This window comes from Drosophila biarmipes, chromosome 3L, assembly GCF_025231255.1.
Source record: "Drosophila biarmipes strain raj3 chromosome 3L, RU_DBia_V1.1, whole genome shotgun sequence".
In the NCBI taxonomy this organism is placed as follows: Eukaryota; Metazoa; Arthropoda; class Insecta; order Diptera; family Drosophilidae; genus Drosophila; species Drosophila biarmipes.
Genome location: NC_066613.1, coordinates 26343165 through 26362810, shown reverse-complemented (window position 1 = coordinate 26362810; position 19646 = coordinate 26343165). Strand labels below are relative to the sequence as shown.

Sequence of the window (19646 nt, the reverse complement as noted above, 5' to 3'; positions counted from 1 at the left end):
GGGCAATGTGACCATAGGGCGACAGTGTCATTCTTGGTATTTTAAATTCACTGAGGAATTCGTACTTTGTTGTTTTCATGTTTTCCCCTCGGAAATGGCCACGAAGCTAAATGTAAATATCCGGACCCTGCTGGCCAACTGCGAGGACCTGGCCAAGAGCGAGCAGAACTTCTGGCGCCTGCAGAAGTTCATCAAGTCCCTGGACACAATGCTCGCCGAGCTGGAGGCGATGGACGATCTGCAGAGTGCCACCCGTATTCCGGGCTACAGGGAGCGCCTGAAGGCCCTGAAACTGTCCACCGGATTTACCGAAGCCCCCAGTTCCTCGACAAGTACTTCCTCGCCAGCGTCTTCAGTCAGCGAGGCCGGGGAAAACGCACTGAAAGAAATGAGGCAGCTGCAGAACACCAAACATCACAACGAACTGCGAAAGGAGCTGCTGCAGGGTAAAGAAGGGTCCAGAAGGCCGTTAGAATTCCTAATTCTTATTATTTATATTATAAACATCAGCTGTAGGAAATCTGATCAAATTTTTTGCTTCTTTTGATTAAAATACCATATATTTTATTTAATTGATCAGTTATTAAAGAGAAAATGCATCTAGATATTAGCTATTACATATTGTCATTTCCAGTCTTAATATAATAGAAATAATAGTTTGTGAATTGTAAAGGCTTTTAGGTACTTTGTCTCCGATTTAAACCATCATACTTAAAAATATTCAATCCTTTTTTCAGATGGAGATGCCCTGCGCCGGCGTCGAGTAGTAGAAGACTCTTCCTCTAGTCCCAGTGGTACCACCGTGCAGGCAACTTCTGGCGATAATATGAACGAGGCTGCCAAGTATTACACAAATGCTCAGGAGAAGATCACCGAGCACATGCTCTCTCTGACCCGGAACTTGAAGGAACAGACGGAAACTGCTAACCGTATTATCCGGAGGGACACGGAGGTTGTGTCCCGATCCACAGGAATGGCGGATCGCAACATCAATTCGCTGGGAAAAGAGGCTGAGAAACTGGAGCAGCATTCAAAAAAAGCCTACAAGTGCTGGCTCTGGCTGATGATTGTCTTTGTAATTGTCACTTTCATAGGTGAGTCATGAGGAAATTAGGTTTAAGATCTCAAAAAAAGAAATCCCCCTAGAAAACTTGGTAAATCCAAGATCGGTTTCTGGTGCTTATGAAAGTACTCATTCTTTTTAAATAAAATAGTTCACTAATATCCAAGACTAACGAAAAATTAGAATACATTAGGAATTTACATAAATATTTACTAACTAGATTGCTGAATTTTAAAATAAAACCGAGTATCAAAGCTTACAACGTGCATATATCAGGAGAACAAGTTTTTCGTGACTCAGCTCGAAAACAAAGTGCTTTAATTGAATCGATTTATTGCAGATTGTATTGCTTAATCATACTAATGAGTTTGTTCCCCTTTCAATTTGCAGGTATGGTGTTGTTCATGAAGATTATGAAGAAGAAGAAGACGTAGGAACCAACTTAAGATTGTACTCTAAACGCTGGTTTCGCTGCCGAGTTCAAGAGGTTATCCCCATTAGCCCCCTAAACAACGCGTAAACAGACCCACATTAAACGATCGAAAGCTGCCCAGCGATATATTTATGAATAGTTTATGTACAAGCGAAAGCATTTAGAATATGGTTATTGAGCATTTTGGTTCTTTTAGATGTTTTTTGGATCCGTATCTTTATCTTCAGGACTATTCGGCGGCTATGAGCTCTGTCACGCCATTCTTGGTGATCAGCTGCAGCAGGGAACCAGTTTTGGGCCTCTCCTGAGCTTGAGTCCACTTGAGGAACAGGCCGGCCACCTCGGTTAGAGGGGTCCAGGTGCCAAAGTCTGCGTTCGGCATCCACTTGCGGTTCATGGGAGTGTCCAGGGTTACGGGAAGGATGGACACGGCCAGGGAGCCCGCTGGAAGGCCGGATTTGTCGGCGCCCAGGGATCGGGTGAGCTGGTGGACAGCTGCCTTGGCCATTCCATAGCCTATCATGCCGGGAGTGCCCTCCAGAGCTGGCTTAGCTCCAGTCAGGGCCAGCAGGCCTCCCTCCTTGAGGTGCTGGGCAGCCACAGCGGCGGAAATGGCCGAGGTCCAGACGCTCTGCTTCCACATGAGATCTGCGTTCTTGGCCAGATCCTTTTTGGCATTGCCACCAGCCCAGCCGCCAGCCACGCAGATCACGGCATCCAGTTTCTCGCCGGCCAGGGATGCGCCCACCTTGGACACGACCGTTTCCTCCTGCTCCGACCAAACAGCATCGCGTGGCACCACGATGCTAACGTCGGCCTTCTCGTTCTCCGTCAGGTCGATGCTGCCCACCCACTGGACGGGGTTAACCAGGTGAAGGAGGAGGGAAAACAATAGTTAATGAGTGATTCTTTTTATAATTATTTACACTAAGTGAAAGGAAACTCACATAATTGTTGGCTTTGAAGTGATCGACACAGGCCGAGCCCAAGGCTCCCTTGCCGCCGTAAATAACCACTCGACCTGCGGACATGATGCGTGCTGCCAGTTTTGAAGCTTGGATTCAACTAAATGCGAAGAAACACGAGAGTTCCGACTTCAGTGAGTCAAGATCGGGCGGGAGCTTTGAACGCAGCTGGGGTTTTTAACCGCGAGACCAGTTCCACCGGTAGTAATCGGGAGAATAGATTCCCAGTCGAGTTCAAGCTTGAGCTTCGGCCTACAGCTTTTAATTTGCTTCGGGGCTCCGGGGAAAACTCAGCCAGCAGCAGCAACAAGTGGAAAATCAATAATTTGGGCACGGAACGGCTGGCAAGGTCACACTGGCGCGAAAAGGCGTTATTTGGTATTTCTTTCGGTATCCAACAGCTGTTCGTCGCCCGTCTCGCTCTCGCGCTGCTCGTTGCTCTTTTTGAAAAGGGAAATGCGTGAAATTCGTGCGCCGCATTTCCACCAGACCAGAGTTACGCGCCGTAGCTGTGTTTTTCACTCAGTCCCACCAGTCGCCGTCGCGTTACGTCACGAGAGCAGTTGTAGAATTGTACGTCGCCCAACGGTAAATATTGAAGGGAGTTTTCTTTGGCTTGGCCTGGCTTTTCCCTGGAAACTCCGAACCGCTCCAGCCGCGCTGAGTTTTCCTTGGCAGCCGTAAGTTGGAGAAAAAGAAAGGAAACACATGTGTCCCGCTCTGTGTTTTGTTTTTCGACTGCCCCAGTAGACGGCGCGTAGTTTTTCACTTTGACGGGAGTTTTCCTTTCGGTCGTCGCCTCACACTCATTTCTAATTGTGATTCGTAGGAAGTAAGTTCTCTAGTGCAAAATAAATATTCAAGTAAAATAGTTATAAATCGGAACACAACAATAAATACAAGCAAACACCACCAAGTATCGAAAATAGAGAAATAAATTTAAAAAAAACAAGAAATTATCCATCCTAAACTCGTCGCCCCAACGTCTTTTGGTCTTCTTGTTCTCGTTCAACGTCCGTTAAACACCACGCATCAAGATTGAGTAACATCATCTGTGGATATCCCGAGATATATAGATACAATATCTGTGACAAGCGAGTGCCAGAGATATAGATGATAAGGAAAGCCACTTGCCACTGTAACTGTAAACGGAGTCCCCTCACGTAAGGCGCAACGTAACCTCGCAACGTATCGGAGGCAATCGGAGATCTAACGGTGAGTTTTTCCCAAACACGAGGGGGCGGGGGTGCCGTTTGGGGGAATGTCACTCGCAGGGAAAATGAAAAATGCCAGGCGAAAATTCTTGGCCATGCAACTCGTTTTGCCGCGCTCCCCCTTCGCGCAGCACTGCGCGAGTGTGTGTTTATGCAGCGGAAAACGTGTATTCCTGAGGAAAACCAGAAAATCGAAGACCCGGAATTGGGTCAGTGTGTCATGCGCCGTCCCGCTCGCACCGCTTCCAACTCCGATTCCGACTCGGGCTGCTAGTCTGGCTAAAACTCTGGCTAAAACGTGTTTCGTGCTTAGTCAATTTGTTCTTTTTATCTAGTCGCAGCTGCCTCTGCCGCTGCCGCAGTCGCGGTCGCCGCCGCTGCCGGCGTCGCTGCCCTGCCACTTGTCTAAAGAGGCCTAAACAGCATCGCCTCCAGATCCAGAATGCCTAAAAACTAATCTCTGCCTCTACGGGTGCGAGCGAGAGGGCGGCGGAAGGTGGGAGGGAGACGGAGACAGCGAGTCTGATTGTCACCCGTGCAGCCAACGAAAATACCCTGTCTTCAGTGGGATGTGATGGAATCGTCTGTGGTTGGGGGCCTTTGGGAACCTTCGACTTGGGGTTTCTTCAAATAGTGTAGTTAAAAGTGATATAACTCGGATTGTTATATTTTGGTAATTATTTAAATTTAAAAGTTATTTATAACTCAAATTAAGTAGGGAGTTTTCGAAAGCAAGATTGTTATAATATTTTGATAATTATTTCAGATTCACAAGATTGTTATGATATTTTGATAATTAAATCAAAATAAGTAGGGAGTTTTCGAAAGCGGATTGTTATGATATTTTTATATTATTTCACTTTAAAAGAGCCTATAATAAGTGTGTTACTCCTTCTATACGAAAGTTTGGTTTTATGTTCATTACCTATTAAATATTGGAATAAAAATGATCTGGAAACCACGACTAAAAGATATATTCAAGTTTGCTACATGTTAATATAATAATATACAAAATGATAGTTTTCCTCATTAAGGATATATATTTTTCCTCAACCTTTTTTTCAAAAATCTTTCAATAGAATTAGATACCTCTTCAGCTTGCTTCACTTTTCTCAGCAAGATTATAACTTTTCGAATTCTTAAACATAACTACCTACCGTTTTCAAGGAAACTCACCTTTCTGAATGTACTTATAGTAGCACTCAAGTACTTTTATGCGGCTCCTGCTTGAGTATGGTAGCTTCTACCAAGTATCTGCCAGTCGATAGCTTATCTTTTGCGATGTAAAATGATAAATGGCTCGCTCTCCGGCTTTCGTAGCTGGCTCTCTTGCTTTTTTGGCCACTCGCTTCACTTGATCTTGCACTCGGATTTCTGCCTGCGTCGACGGCCACGGCGACTGCGACTGCGGCGCCTTTACCTTGAGCCGCCTGCACTTGTCGCAGCCCCTCCCCCTGCGACTGCCACGTACCGCCCACCGCCCCACTCGCCACTCGCCGCCTGAATTTGAACTTCTGAAAAGCCAACACCTTTCGAAATTGTAGCCGCTTTTATTTCTGCTATTTCTTTTGCCTCTGGCCAGCGGCTCTTTTTATACTTCTGATGTTTGCCAATAAAATTATTACGACTTGGCCGACAGCGGCTGCTAATGCGTTTTAAGGTCGCCGTCGCCGCCGCCGCCGCCGCCGCCGCCGCTGCTCTTGTTGATTTTGACCCAATAAAAAATATGATGATGGCCCGCTAACATTTCCCGGTCCATTTAACATGTGTCCATTGGCCAGGATCCGATTTGATTTATCTCAAAGTTACTTATTATACAACCAGGCGGCAAGCAAAACAAACAACATAAAACGGGGAATCGAGGGAGAATGGCAGACAGCTGGTGCTCATTTTCCGGAAAATGCCAAAAAAGGGATCGAATTGGGGAGTGTACAACGAGAAAATGTCTAGAAAGGGTTGGAAAATAAAGGATTTAAATGATGGTATTCAAAGCAGGTTTTACACTCGACGTAATCCTTATCTATCAGTTTGATACAATCTAATCTAAGCCATATATAGTTTCGTACTTTATAAGATATCTAAATGATTTATAGGATAGCTTGAAAATAAATGTATAGATATTTTCCTAAAATTAAGTTATTTATTTATTTATTTTACCCTCGAAGTAATGCTTATCTATCAGTTTGATACAATATTATCTTATATACCATATAAATGTGTACTTTATAAGATATCTAAGTGATTTATATGGTATAAAATGATTCTTTATTCTCTTTAAATTAAACTTTTAACATAAAAGAGAGTTATTGGGTTTACCAACCTATTTATAAAATGTTTTTAATATTTATTTATACCATATAACCATATATATAACCCAAGTGATATTAGGGTTTTTAATATTACTTCATATAAGCTTTATAACTTAAAATAGTTATAGTATACAAAATGTTGTACCTGCTGGGGGAGAACATCCTTATCCCCATGGATAATTTGTTTCACGCGAGGTACAATAAGTACCCGAAAGCGGTTCCCCAGACAGTCCGTCGTTACATCATAACGATGGCGAATTCATGACTAATGGCCGATCGTTTTTCTCTCTGTGGGGAGTTCGGGGGATAGGCCAGGGATAAGAACGCGGAAGAGGCTCCATTATAGGTTGCTGGTTTACTAGTTAACTGGGCCCCAGCCGGGGGGCGGGGAGAGAGGCGGCGTGGGTGGGGGTGGTGACACTGACAGTGGAGCGCACCTTCGTCATCGTCAACACTCGGCCTGTATAAGAGCAATAAATAATGCACACGAAGAGCCAGCGATGAGAGCCGAGATACGGCGAGATGTCGGGAGAGATTCGAGGGAAATCCGAGAGAAATTCCGGAGAGAGCAGCCCCGCCGCTCTGGGGGGTTGCTTGCGTTTGATTTTTGCACTTAAGAGCGCAAAAAGTGGCTTTGATTTTCCGCCTGCCCTTCCCGCGGAGTTTGGGGCATGCACACTGTGGCGGCCGCCTTGACCAACCCCCAGGAGGGTACTCCCAACTTGCCTCATTAAATTGATAACGCTAAGTATTCCTCACTTAATTTGATGCGACGGGCGCAATCAGCTGAGTACGATATTACTGATAAACAAGTTTATGAAAGTAGGGGAAAGGATTCTTATGTTTAGCTATTTATAACAACTATTTTTGGAATAGAACTTTTTAAATTTTTTCAGCTCATTAATCCACTTCTCCTATTATATTTAGAAATAATCTGTACAATCTTGTGGTTTTTATGAAGTCTAAAATCTCAGCTGTAGGAAAATATTGAGAAATATAGTGCCAATTTTTCGTAGTGCCTTTATTTTTCCCAGCAAGTATTTCTGAATAGTATTTCCCCTTTGGCCACATTGTTGTTGGCGGTGGGCGGGAGAGTGGGTGTTGCGTGGGCAGTCGGCCCACATTTGCATGCCCCCCGCACGAGCACGGCACACATTTCCCGGCTCTCTGCGCTGCTCTCGCGCCTCTCTGCGCTCTCTCCTTCTCCGGATGGCCAGTACATAGCGCGGGCTCCAATTGGGAAGGGATGCGAAGGCTGCCAGTGCTAACCTATATAATTTTTTGTTCCGCTTCTAACAACAGCACATCCTCTGCACACCGAAGGAGGAAGGAAATCAAACCCCTGGCAGTTGAAGGTTCTTTTTCACACAACCTTAAAGCAGGGGCTGATTTTTATACGCTTTTTACAGGCGCCGCTGGCCGAGAGGTGGCAGCGCAGCAGCATTTTGCCTCGCTTCTGGCTTGGCATTTAATGTTAAGTATACGCATCAGTGAACCCAATTTAATTATCATGATTGTTTTGCCCGCTGTCTTTGCTTTCGCTCTGCTCTGCCGTTGATGAAATTCAAATTTTCCAACTTCACAAACAGACGCTCTCGCATTCGCATTCACAGCGCAGTTTTCCAACGTGTTTTCCGCCTTTTCAGCTTATGTAAGTGAAACGCTGAGAGCTGATAAAACAAAATAAAAATGGGAAAATGAAAAAATAAATAAAAGCTGGCCGGCTAGCTGGTTGGCCACAATTACGAGCTTTAGATTCGCTCGCCGCCCTTCGCCCACTTTTTATCAGCGGCCTTATTTATGCGTCCTCCCACAATGACAAAGTTCCGCGGAGTGGGGGCCGCTTTTTGATAGACAACAATTGGGCATTTGGGCATTTGGGCATTTGAAGTGCAGCGTAGCGCAAAGTTCTCTCGAAAGTGGAAAATATACTGGAAAACCCGACTGCGACCGAATGCTGCTGCCGTCCCCGTCGCAGCCAAAGGCCCAAACGAAAAGCAATTAAGTTGCCTCGGATCATTGCACAATAAGTAAAGAATCAAAAAACTCGAAACATAACTGTGTTTGCCCGCCCAGCCAAAACCGTCGCCGCCGCTGCCACTGACGACTGCGCCGTCAGCGCCGCACACTGCTCTCGGGCTCATATGAATGACAATGGGCTAGGTTGTCGGCCAGAACCAGAACCCACCGAATTCGGTTAATTAGTCTGGAGCTATGGAAGGTAGAGCCCCAAAACATGAGGTGTCGCTGACCGCGCCTCGTTGGCCTGGAAATTGAATAAACGCGGGATTAGCCCACAGAAGTCGCTCCCGAATCGATGTTTTAAAGCCTGAGTGGACCTTAAGCTTTATGTTTTAAATGACATTTACTTAGAAATTCTCAGTCTGAGAAGAACCAAACAAACCCCAGAATATTACGCTGAAATAGGGCTAGCATTTGCAGCTTTTTCCTACTGAAAATCCATAGAAAGTACTTAGTTATAGAGCATTTTCCTTTGTCGCTTTGTTTCCAATTGGCTTCGAGCCCCCTCGCACACCCAATTGGCATTTGCCGATGATGGCGCACAGTTCCAATCAGATAATCGCAACCTTAACCGTTATTAGATCACTGTACAGCTGCGTCGCAGTCGCCGTCTCTTTCTCTGGGCGACAACAGGCAACTCTAATCGGAACGGGCGGTTGTGGGACTGAGAGAGCGGGTTGCGGTGGGTGGCGGGCGGTGGGCTGTGGGAGGTGTTTTTAATAAATAGGCCAAATATGTAATATTGCTAAAATGTGTTTATTGTAATCTTTTCCACAGGGCAGGCGATGTGGTAACTGTTTGTTGTCGTTATTGTTAATTGTTGTTGCAGCGGCAGAAAACGCATGAAAAACTGGCACACACACACACACACACACACACACACACACACACACACACACACACACCACACACACTTGAACCAACGCACGTGCATCATTGCATCCCTCGAATGTCGCTCGAAGAGAGCAAGCGCGGCCCCAAAGAGAGCGGGGGAGAGCTGGTCGCCCTCTCTTTGCTGCCCCAGCCGCAGTCGCTGTCGCAGCTGCTGCCGCTCTGCCGCGGCCAGCGTCGGCTGCGCAGCTGGGGGCCCCCAAATCGGGAAACTATATTCGTTCCACTCTGAGTCGTTGTTCTACCGTCGTTGAGATTGCAACACTTCTCGATTTCGGGTTTTCGGAATTGGAATTCACAAAATAACAGAAAACCGCCGTCGCCATTGCCGCTCTCCGCTTCTTTTCGGCCAAAATACAGAGCTCTCGCGTCGCACGTAAAGTAAAAAATGAAATAAGAGTTCTACATTTTATAACGCTGCCTGCGTGTGTGTGTGTGTGTGTGCCAGTTTTTCATGCGTTTTCTGCCGCTGCAACAACAATTAACAATAACGACAACAAACAGTTACCACATCGCCTGCCCCCCCCCCCCCCCCCACCCCTTTTCCTCCCCCTCTCACTGGCCGATAAACGTTTGTACTACAGCTTTTTAAACTGCGTTTTTTTTCGCCAAAAAAGCCATAAAAAATATAAAAACAAAGCAAGGGGGAAAAATAAAGTCGGATTTTTAAGTGCTGGCCGCGGACAAAAGTCAACGACTACTATTTTGGCCCGAAGCGAGGCAAAAAGCTGATGTGTGAGCCACAATAAAAGATGTATATATGTGCGACACTATATGCGAGGGGAAAATCGTGTGAGAACGTACTTGATTTTAGGCTCACAGGCGGCAGTTTGGATTTTTCGCCAGAAAAACAAATTACGGCCAGAAGGAGAGTTGGTTGTGCCTGGCCAGGGGGGAAGAGTGTGTTTTTTATGCGTGACACACTCGGGCTCCTGTTATTGTTGCTATCGTTCTTGTTTTTGGCCAGTATTTTTGTGTATACCCGAGCATTGGCAAGTCCGCCCGCCCCCTACCGCCTGCCCTTTCTTCTTGGCCTTTATAATCTCTGCCCTTTTCCCTTTCACCACCTTCAGAAAAGAGGAAAATAGTCGCAGCCATATCAACGAAGCAACCTCCCATTCTCGCTTGGAGAGCATCCCCCACACACAGAACCCCCCCCGAACCTTGTTTTGCCTTTTTCGCACACGTTGCGTATACGTAATGGCCATAAACAACAACAACAGAAACGGCAGCAGCCGCACTAGCTGGAAAACTCGCATAGTTACAACCCTTCGCCCACATTTCCCAACCCCGACAAACCCGCCCTTTAGCCCACAAACACATTTTTGCCCCATTCACATGCATGTGCGGCAGAGAAAGCTGGGGAATTTGTTTATTCAAATTTTTCCTGGCTGGCCTTTTGACTGCCATTTGATGAGTGGCTAAACGATGGACCAAATAACACATCCCCCACTCGAAAAAGAAAAAACCAAATACCAGGAAGCCCAACGCTAAAGCCCACCATTTCATTTGCCCCGCAGTCGCACATCTGAAAAACGAGCGAGCCCAACCATCGCAAAGTGATAAAAACCTAATTATTATGCAAAATAATTGTTGAAATATTAGAGCGCAAACGTTCCACAACAAAACAGGTGCTAATTTGGGTCTTTAAAGATCCAATTGTTAAGTTTGAACAACAAAAAGCAGGAGAAAACCAGCCAATCAGTGAATCAAAGTCAGAAAATACAGAAAAATCACATCGAGCGGAAAGTTTTAAACGAGAGCAACAAGAAAGCAAAGACAAAAGGTAATGCAGCAGCCTTAATATTCGAGTGTAATGTATTTTTAGTTGCATTCTGTGATGAAATGCTCGGGAATCAAAATGTCGCATAAAGAGCTGTGAAAATGCCAACCGTTTCGAAATAACCCACGCCGCGAATTTTCTCCGCGAGAACGCCTTTAGACAAATCTAATAAGTTGCTGAGAGCGGGGGAAGGCAGCGAAGGCGACTAAGAAAAACAAAATAACAGAACCAATGGGAAGTGTCGCCTGGGCACAGAGACTTTTCCTCACACATTCGGCATAGAGGGTGCCATGCGATCGCGATTGATTGGTGAACGGAGAGCATTTCAACAGGGAATGCCAAAGGAATGTGCTTAAAATAAATCTAGTGGAGATGTTTCTTAGAAATCGGGTTTGAATTTTAGGAACAGCTTTATTAAGCATTAAGTTAATGCGGAAATCTATGAATTTTCAAGGGAAATTATTTATTTGATAGGATCTCGAGATATTCCCTTGTTCCCCAGAACTTTCCTAGATTGTTATCAAGCACGGGGAAAGTGTATGTTTTAAATAAGATACTTGGCTGGGCGACATTCTTCGCATAACAAACCGTCGGGGTCTTGGGGGAGTGCCTGATTCCCTGATCCAGCTCTCAGCCCTGGAGCACTGCTTTAAGCCTTCAATGCCGTAATTCTTATTTTGGCAGTCCGCCTGCCTTTTCGGCTTACATAAATATAAATAAGTATTCCCTCCGGCTGGCCCGCCAGCCTCCCCCTTCCTGCCCCAGAGCTCCCAGCGCCGGGACACCCTGTACATAAATCTAAAATTATAATGCTCTGCGCTCTTCAATATTCATTTTTACCCGACCCCGTCGCCGTGTTTTTTCGCTTTTTTCCTTCTGTCGCCTAGGCTACAAGTGAATCCTCCGCTTGTTACTCGAGAGATTTTTCTTTATAAGCGACAGCACACGCATGCCAAAAGAGCCAAAGTACTTTTGCCTATATAGTATGTGTTCATTTAATTTTCTCGCTAAAGACACAAAAATGGCGAAAAGTCTTTGCTATTCCGCCATCATTGGCGACAGCTGTTCGTGCCGCGGAGAAAGGCGGGGGGCGGCGACACGCCCCCTTCTGTCGGCGGCTGCCGTTGGCAATAAAAATATATAATATGCCCGCCAGCTCTCCGTTATCGGAACGATTCGCTGGATATAGCCATGGCTATGCGCCTTGGCTGGCAGCCTGGCGAGAAGCTCGTAAACGGCGTCAAAGTTCAAGACTAAAAAGGGGGCCCTCGGGGGTTGGGGGTATACATCTATATGTGTGTGTGGCTTTTCGGGCGGTGGTGGGTTAAGGCCATAAAGAAAATCTGTGTCAGAAGGAAACAAGGCGAGGAAATGCCTTTAAGCTTTGACTTTTCACGAATCAAACTAATCCCCCGCCATGCGTGATGCCAACTTGCCTACACAATGGAAAAGCCATCACAAGATTTCGAGATACGAGAGAGATGTGTGTTTTTAGGGGTCGTACTTTTTGGCCCTCTATTCAGAACTGGGTTTTTTTTTATAGATTCTAACTAGTGCTGCCTTGTTCTCAATTAATAAAGAATATATAGGAATTATTAACAATTAAATATTATTATTTATTTTTAAAAAACGCTATTCCCAATTTTTTGTGACCAAAAGAATTTCTAAATTCCTTATACATTGATTGCTGGAGTTACTATAGGTTCCAAAAGCCTGACTTTTATTTCTTAAGGGTTCAGCTTTTGGGTTCGATGCGTTAGACCACATGCAAAATGGTCACCAAACGGTACCCAACTTGCACTCTACCGTGGCGCTGGCCATTTGGACCGCAACGCAGGCCACAGACTAGCTAGAGAGTACAGATACAGATGCTACGGATCCAGATACAGATACAGATACAAAGGCAGGGGCAGAGCTACAGCCACGGACACACCCACCTGAATAATGTATATGCTAAGAGGGCCGAGGCCCCAACCCGCCAGCATGTGTGGGTCAACTGCGTGCGGCTTTTACGGCCGCCGTTCGTTGGGGATTTGAAAAGTGTGGCCATAAATAGAACCAGACTGCTGCACGCACTGCTCCCAATTTTCGTTCGCTCGTTCTCCCCAACTCGACGGGTCTCTAACAGAGCAATTATTTTAGCTTTTTTTGCATATGCTACGCTCCGGGGCTCGGACTCACTGGAGCTGCATTGAAGCGAATCGTGGGTCTAGTTCTCTCCCCATTCATTCATTCATCTAACGAGCCAACTTTTATTATATTTTTTTTACAACTATTCCGTTTCCACGCTTCATTCATGCATTCGAACAAAAAGTTAATATTAGTTATCTGCATATTTTCACGGTTCTCAAATCGCTCGCGCTGCCCACCAGCGGATGCACACTCACACACGCCACGACTCGGATAGATAGCGAGATTCCGATTGAGATACAGATACACATGCATAATGCATATGGAAATTGAGTTTGCGCCACCTGAGAAAAGTTTCCACTTGGCTAATGTGAGAACTGGCGGGCTCCCCAGCAATTTGCCATCGATTCCATTGACAATGTTTGCATTTTACCTTGGCGTTAAACGAGAGTTCAAAATAAATTAATTTTAGAGCATCTTCACTTCATTTTATAAGACCGAGCTCTTTCAAAAACAATAATTGTATGTAGATCGATAGGAATCTAGAAGTACAGTTTTGGGGTCCTAATTTAAAGACCATTAGAATTATAAAAAATTGAAATACTGAAAAATCAAACATGAAAATGGGCTAAAGTTTTGATCATCGCGAAATAGAGAAATTTCAATGCAGATTATTAGAGAATTCAACCACAAACTCATAGAGGCATCCCACATCTAAATCGGGATAAAATTACTCAACTTACGGTACCTGGAAGTACAGTTTTTGGGTTCCCGTACTGACAGCCATTGGAAATACTGAAAAATCAAACATGAAAATGGGCTAAAATATCGATCATCGTAAAATTAAGAAATTATAATGCAGATAATTAGTGAATTCAACCACGAACTCATAGAGGCATCCCACATATAAATCGGGTTTAAATTACTCCAGTTATTGTAACTGGAATTGCTGTTTTGGGATCCCGTACTGACAACCATTGGAAATACGGAAAAATCGAACATAAAAATGGGTTAAAATATCGACCATCGTATAATAAAGAAATTTGAATGCAGATTATTAGAGAATTCAACCACAAATTCATAGAGGCATCCCACATCTAAATCGGGATAAAATTACTCAACTTACGGTACCTGGAAGTACAGTTTTTGGGTTCCCGTACTGACAGCCATTGGAAATACGGAAAAATCGAACATGAAAATGGGCTAAAATTTCGACCCTCTTAAACACGTAATATTTGAATGCAGATTATTAGAGAATTCAACCACAAACTCATAGAGGGATCCCACATCTAAATCGGGATAAAATTACTCCAGTTATGGTACCTGGAAGTACAGTTTTTGGGTTCCCGTACTGACAGCCATTGGAAATACTGAAAAATCGAACATGAAAATGGGCTAAAATTTCGACCCTCTTAAACACGTAATATTTGAATGCAGATTATTAGAGAATTCAACCACAAATTTAAAGAGGTATCCCACGCCTAAATCAGGATACAACTACTCAGGTTATGGAATCTAGAAGTGCAGTTTTGGGTTCCCCTACTGGAAACCATTGGAAACACGAATAAATCTAACATGAAAGTGGGCTAAAATATTGACCTTCTTGTAAGAAGTAAATCTTAATGCAGGATGTTAGAGAATTCAACCACAAATTCAAAAAGGCATCCCACTCCGAAATCGGGATAAAATTACTCAGGTTATAGAACCTGGAAGTGCAGTTTTTGGTTCCCGTACTGACAACCATTAGAAATAAGAAAAACTCATGAAAATGGGTTAAAATTTCGACCCTAGCTAAAAATAAATATTTAAATACGTAAAACCTAAAGTTATGGAATCTAAAAGGAAGTTTTCGGTCTCAATTCTAAAGGACATCGCAGGTGTACATAAATTTGTTGTAAATGGGTTATCTAAATTTGCAAGCTTGGAAGTGCTGGAAAACGCCACGCCAGCTTTTAACTTAAAACATTTATTTATCGATTAGACAGCCATCAAATAATAATAATTCAGTAGCGCTCGGGGAATTTTAAGTGGGGAAAAAGTAATTAAGAAAGATTTGTTTACTCACCATTTCACCCGTTCATTCATTCAATGGGTTTCCTGCTCTCAAAAGGCTAATTGGGTGTTTCGCTTGTTTTGTTTACAACTTGATGATATTAGGCGGCTGCTAATCGAGTACATTTCACGCTGTTCGAAATGATGATTGTTATTCCCCGGGTGAGACTTTCATGGCTTTGTCGCCTTGTTTGAAATTCTTGGCCAGGCACAAAGTAGTTAAGCCAAAAATATCTTAATAGGCATGGCGACTACAATGACACACACTTAGCACACGGCGAGATATAAATGCAAATGTGTAAATGCAGATTCAGATACAGATACAGAGACGTTTACAGAAACAGATACACAGACATCAGTTTTATGCGAGTTGGCAACTTGAAATATTTCATTAACTTGAGAGGAAATGCACACATTTTCATTTGTGCGGGTGAAAATGCCAATGGTTGTAAGTATGTTGTGCATCTCTCGGATATTTAGAAATTCTCGTATGTAAACAGCATTTCGTGTGCGAATCTCGTTTGCATAACTCTATATAAATTAAAATTTCTCATCCGATTTAAAACCCTTAACTGGGTCGCCAGACGTAGCTTAACTGCAACGAATTTAAGGCGCAATTTGGGCCAAAAGCGTTGCCAAAAAATAAGAATAAGAGAAAAACGGCATAAAGGGGCGCTGCTGCTAAAAACAAAAGCGAAAAATGTTGGTCGCGCATTTTTCGCGCTGAGAGACAGCTGCAGATGCAGATACATTCGGGTAGTTTCAGCTGCAGGTACATAGTATTCGCATGCATATGCATATGGATGGCTGTTCTCAAACAAAATGATTGAAGTGAGGCAAGACCAACAGAAAGCAGAAGCCTGGAGGAGCAGGCTGCCTTTGAGGATGACGTGCTCAGCTGCGCTTTTTCACTTTTACACACAAATAAACTCCCTCGTAGTCGAGTAGATACGCGTTTTGCACTGGGGAAAATGATGTTATAGTTCTTGTTAATTTGTTAGTAAATAAAGTTTAGCTCCTAACCAAAAGAACTATTAACAAACTCTGCAAAGATATATTATTTTAACCTCCTGTTAAGTTTATTTTTGGCGTAGCATGTCGAGCTAAGTTTTATACGTAACTTGTAGGTTTTAAAACTGTTTTTTTTAAGGCGGAACCAAATACCTTTCAAATGGGTAATTTTTTGAGTACCGCTCTGGGTAACAGCAGTCGTCTCTTTAGGTCGACCATTGTCTGCATTTTCGCATTTTAATTTTATGCTTTTGGCCTAGGCAAAAGATGGCAACAAAGGAGGCAGCAGCGGCGGCACATTCAGCTGCGTCTACAGAAATAGTTGGCAACCTCTTCACGCCCCCACCCACCCACACACACACACACCCCCTCAGTCAAAGCCCCCCTTTTGTGAACCCCCTCGAAAGCCCCCATCTTTTGAGTCACACTTTTACGTCATTTCTTTTCACTTTTTTCTTATTTGCTGGCCGCCTTTGGCTTTTTACATTTCCTTTGGCGCTTCTCTGGCTTTTTGTGTGATTGCATTTTTATGGCCGTCTCCAGTTGGAAAATGCCGAATTTGCATATTTATTTTTTGGCAGTTCCACCTGCTTCTCCGCTTCGGTAGATTGCGTATGCGCCCCGTGGCTGGTTCAAAAATTGTTTTTTAATGACTTAATTTGCCGTAGCATTTAATGGATGGCTTCGCCTCGTCCTTGCTGTGTCCCGCGGCTGTATCAAATTCCGCTTAAATCCTTTGTCAGCATAGACAATAATCCGCCTCCCTGCGAACTGGGAGGACATCAGCCATCGCTCATACGCAACGTTGTCGGTCTCCCGCAGCTGAAGTGGCAATAAATCATCCGACCGAAACTTTTTCCACACACCACACACTCGTCCATGGACGAACAAGGACATGAGGATGAGTTGGATGGATTTTGTGTATATATTTGCTTGAAATTAATTCCAACAGACTTAAAGTTACTGCGACTCGGGGCAAATATTGGACAAGGGCCAGAAATAAAACTAACACAAATACAAGAAGTTGGACACTGGCAGCACAAGCAGAAAAGTTTCATTGTTTCGAGCAAGTTTTTGGCTTAGCAAATATAATGTATAGGGATATGTATATGTACATATAGGAAGGATATGTGCGGCGAACATATGTGTGAGTCGATTTACTGACACAGTGGCAATTTGTGCTCGCGCTTTTGTAGTTTGGCGTTTCCCTTTTGCTGCTGCTGCTGCTGCTTTGGCTGCTCCTTCAGCTTCTGCCGAGGATTATGGATTTTTCTGTGCCACATATACATACGATGGGGGGTGGCAAGTGGGCGGGGAACTGGGTTTTCTGGGTGGCGAAGCGCTGATGTGGGATGGATACCCCGATGGCAGGCCATCAATTTAGCCGCTGAGGCCGCCGAGCCTGCCATGATGATGATGATGATGTTTGTCTGTTGGTTTGTCTGGCCCATCCTCCTCGGCCCGGCTCCTCTGGCTCCTGCTGCCTACACACCCCACACCCTGGTGTGCTACAATTTCCTTTCACTTGACTGACACCCAAAAGCTTCGTCCTCGCTCTCGCCGCACTCAAGGATTGTATAACATGTAGGCGAAAGGCAGCCAGCAGTTTTCCTTCTTGTTTTTTATTTTCCTCAGGTGCGGGATGGGGCGCTGCGCGGGGGGTGCACTTCCACTTCCGGCGCACTGTCAGTCAGTGCATCCTTGGCTGTACGTGTGTGTGCGCGGGTGTTTAAATTTGAGCCTGCTTTGCGCTTTCCCGCTTTCCACTTGACTCGGCTCCTCTGACTCTTGCTCTTTCGACGCCTTCTCAAAGTTTTAGCACCGCAACTTCAATTGACCTTTGCTTTCCCCACCGTCCACCGCCCACTTGCCGCCCATCCATTTCCCATTTTTCTTCGCCGCTCCCCGCTGCCCTTCTCTCCCGAGTTCATCTTCACCCAGTGACTTTCTTTCGTTCTAAGTTATTCACCAACACGTACGCTTTAACGTCATCGTCATGCCTCAGCCATCAACATGATTTCCTCGCCCGCTTTTCGCTTTTCCCCCCGCTCCTAATTTCCCCCACCCACCGCTCAGTGGGTGGCTTATCCCCCCACGTCGGCAGTTATGCCCTCTTCAACTCTTTGAGCCCGGGCTGGCTAATTGTCCTTATGTGACTTGGCTGCGCTTATCTGGCCAACCGAGGATACGGGAGTCAGACGTCGGTCGTCGGTCGTCTGCTGCTCCAGTCATGCCCACCTGGCGACCTAAAGGATTTATCCTGTGCATCCCTTTTTTGCCACAGCTTCGGGGGTACTGGAAAAATATTTTTTAAGAACGCTTTTTAGTATCTGTGAAATAATTTATATACACTTTGCTTTATTTTACTATTTTATCGTATTATTTCCGTTTTTATGAGGTACAGACTATATCCAATTTAAGTATCTTCTAGCCAAATAGCTTTAGTATTTGCAATCGGCATCCTTGGTTTTCTCGGTGTATGCTCCATATTTCGTGTAGCATACTGCCTGGCGCATTTGGTCCTGTTTCGCCGAGGTTTCCTCTGCATTTTGCCTGTGTCAGCGTTTATCGCTCGCCTTGGGGTCTGCTCTTTATTGTTTTTTGGCAAGGACGCTTGCCTGTGTGCAGGTGTGCATATGCAGGCTATAAAGAGATACACTTAAGGCCCGGCAGCAGAGCTCGATTCATTCTTATCTTTAGGGTTTCGCTTGGGAGTCTCGCGTGGGCAGTTTAGTTTTAAAATAGTGCTCGGGCCCGTTTTGGGGGTCCTTTCCCCGCACTTCTTCCTTCCGGTTTCGATTCCCGTTTCGGTTTCTGCCACTTACCTGCCCTTTTCCCTTTAATTTCCTTTCGCTTCCCTGCGCTTTTCCCTTCGTTTTCCTTTCCTTTTCCCATTGCCTTGGACGCAGCTGTGTAAGCTAGCTTCATTTCCCTTTTTTCCTTGCTACTTGCAACTGCTTTTCGTATCTGTGCCAAGTGAAGCGCGCCCACGTTGCCGTTTTATAGGTCAAACTTGCACTCTCTTCAGCAACTACTCTACGTCGACTTTCCCTCTGCCCCGCCCACTTTTTTACTCTCTCCCGCCGCCGCCCCCTTTTCCCTTTTTCCCCATTTTCCCCTGCCAACTGCCACCGGCTACGCAGTCTGGTTATTCAATAGTTTGGCGCTCACTAATTGCATTGCCCTAATTGCCCGAGTTACGCTTGAAATGTGCCAAAAAATGGACGTAAAAGGGAAAAACTCAACCAGCTAACAGAATGTTTTTTTAATCCCTGCGATACCAAGTATTGAACTGCAAATTGTTGAAGAATTGGGGATTAATTCTCCATTTACTTGGTCGGGGAAGTGAGTCAGCCTTGGGCACTTTGGTTACTTTTTATATATAGATTAATATTATTTTGTATATTTTACTGCACATTCGTGGTTTGTACAATAGAAATATTCAATTCTTTTGCTTTTTTAGGGAGTTTTTTCAACATGCTTTCCTTTGTCCACATAATCCCCTGGTTGTTCTCTTCATTATATCAAAATAGTTCAGCTGCTCCATCATATTTGTGGTTTATGACCGCCAACTCTTATGCTAGGTTGTGGTTTTAACAAAATTTCGTAATTATACGCGCGTTTTTCAGCCCTCAGGGGTATAAAATTCCCTCGTTTCCCCCCATTGTTCAGATCATATCTGGCCATAATCGCGAGCGCTCAACAGACGTATCTGTGGCACGAACTCTTTCCCGCTTTTGGCAATATGAAATAAAATTCTTTGACGGCTCCCG

At 44.7% G+C, this 19646-nt stretch overlaps 3 protein-coding genes across 10 annotated transcripts in view; 2 read left to right on the top strand and 1 right to left on the bottom strand.

Moving 5' to 3' along the window:
• Nucleotides 1–32: 32 nt before the first annotated feature.
• Nucleotides 33–1620, top strand: LOC108028811 (vesicle transport protein USE1). Its single transcript, XM_017100801.3, has 3 exons — nt 33–446; nt 738–1094; nt 1454–1620. Exons 1-3 carry the CDS (start codon nt 95–97, stop codon nt 1495–1497), a joined length of 753 nt encoding a protein of 250 aa, XP_016956290.1. The 5' UTR covers nt 33–94; the 3' UTR covers nt 1498–1620.
• Nucleotides 1595–2788, bottom strand: LOC108028822 (dihydropteridine reductase). The gene is made up of 2 exons (XM_017100813.3): nt 2444–2788; nt 1595–2349 (listed from the first exon to the last, which is right to left on the bottom strand). Exons 1-2 carry the CDS (start codon nt 2525–2527, stop codon nt 1726–1728), a joined length of 708 nt encoding a protein of 235 aa, XP_016956302.1. The 5' UTR covers nt 2528–2788; the 3' UTR covers nt 1595–1725.
• Nucleotides 2789–3098: 310 nt separating this feature from the next.
• LOC108028832 (protein boule) overlaps nt 3099–19646 on the top strand; it is a 29896-nt gene continuing 13348 nt past the window's right edge. For 2 of the 8 annotated variants that reach the window (XM_017100855.3, XM_017100848.3), the window contains exon 1: nt 3099–3676. The gene's annotated coding sequence lies outside the window, so the exon portion shown is untranslated. Of the gene's footprint in view, nt 3677–9133; nt 9279–10417; nt 10684–19646 lie in introns of those variants that run through there. The other 6 variants (XM_017100835.3, XM_017100862.3, XM_017100824.3 and 3 more) reach the window with 6 other exon arrangements.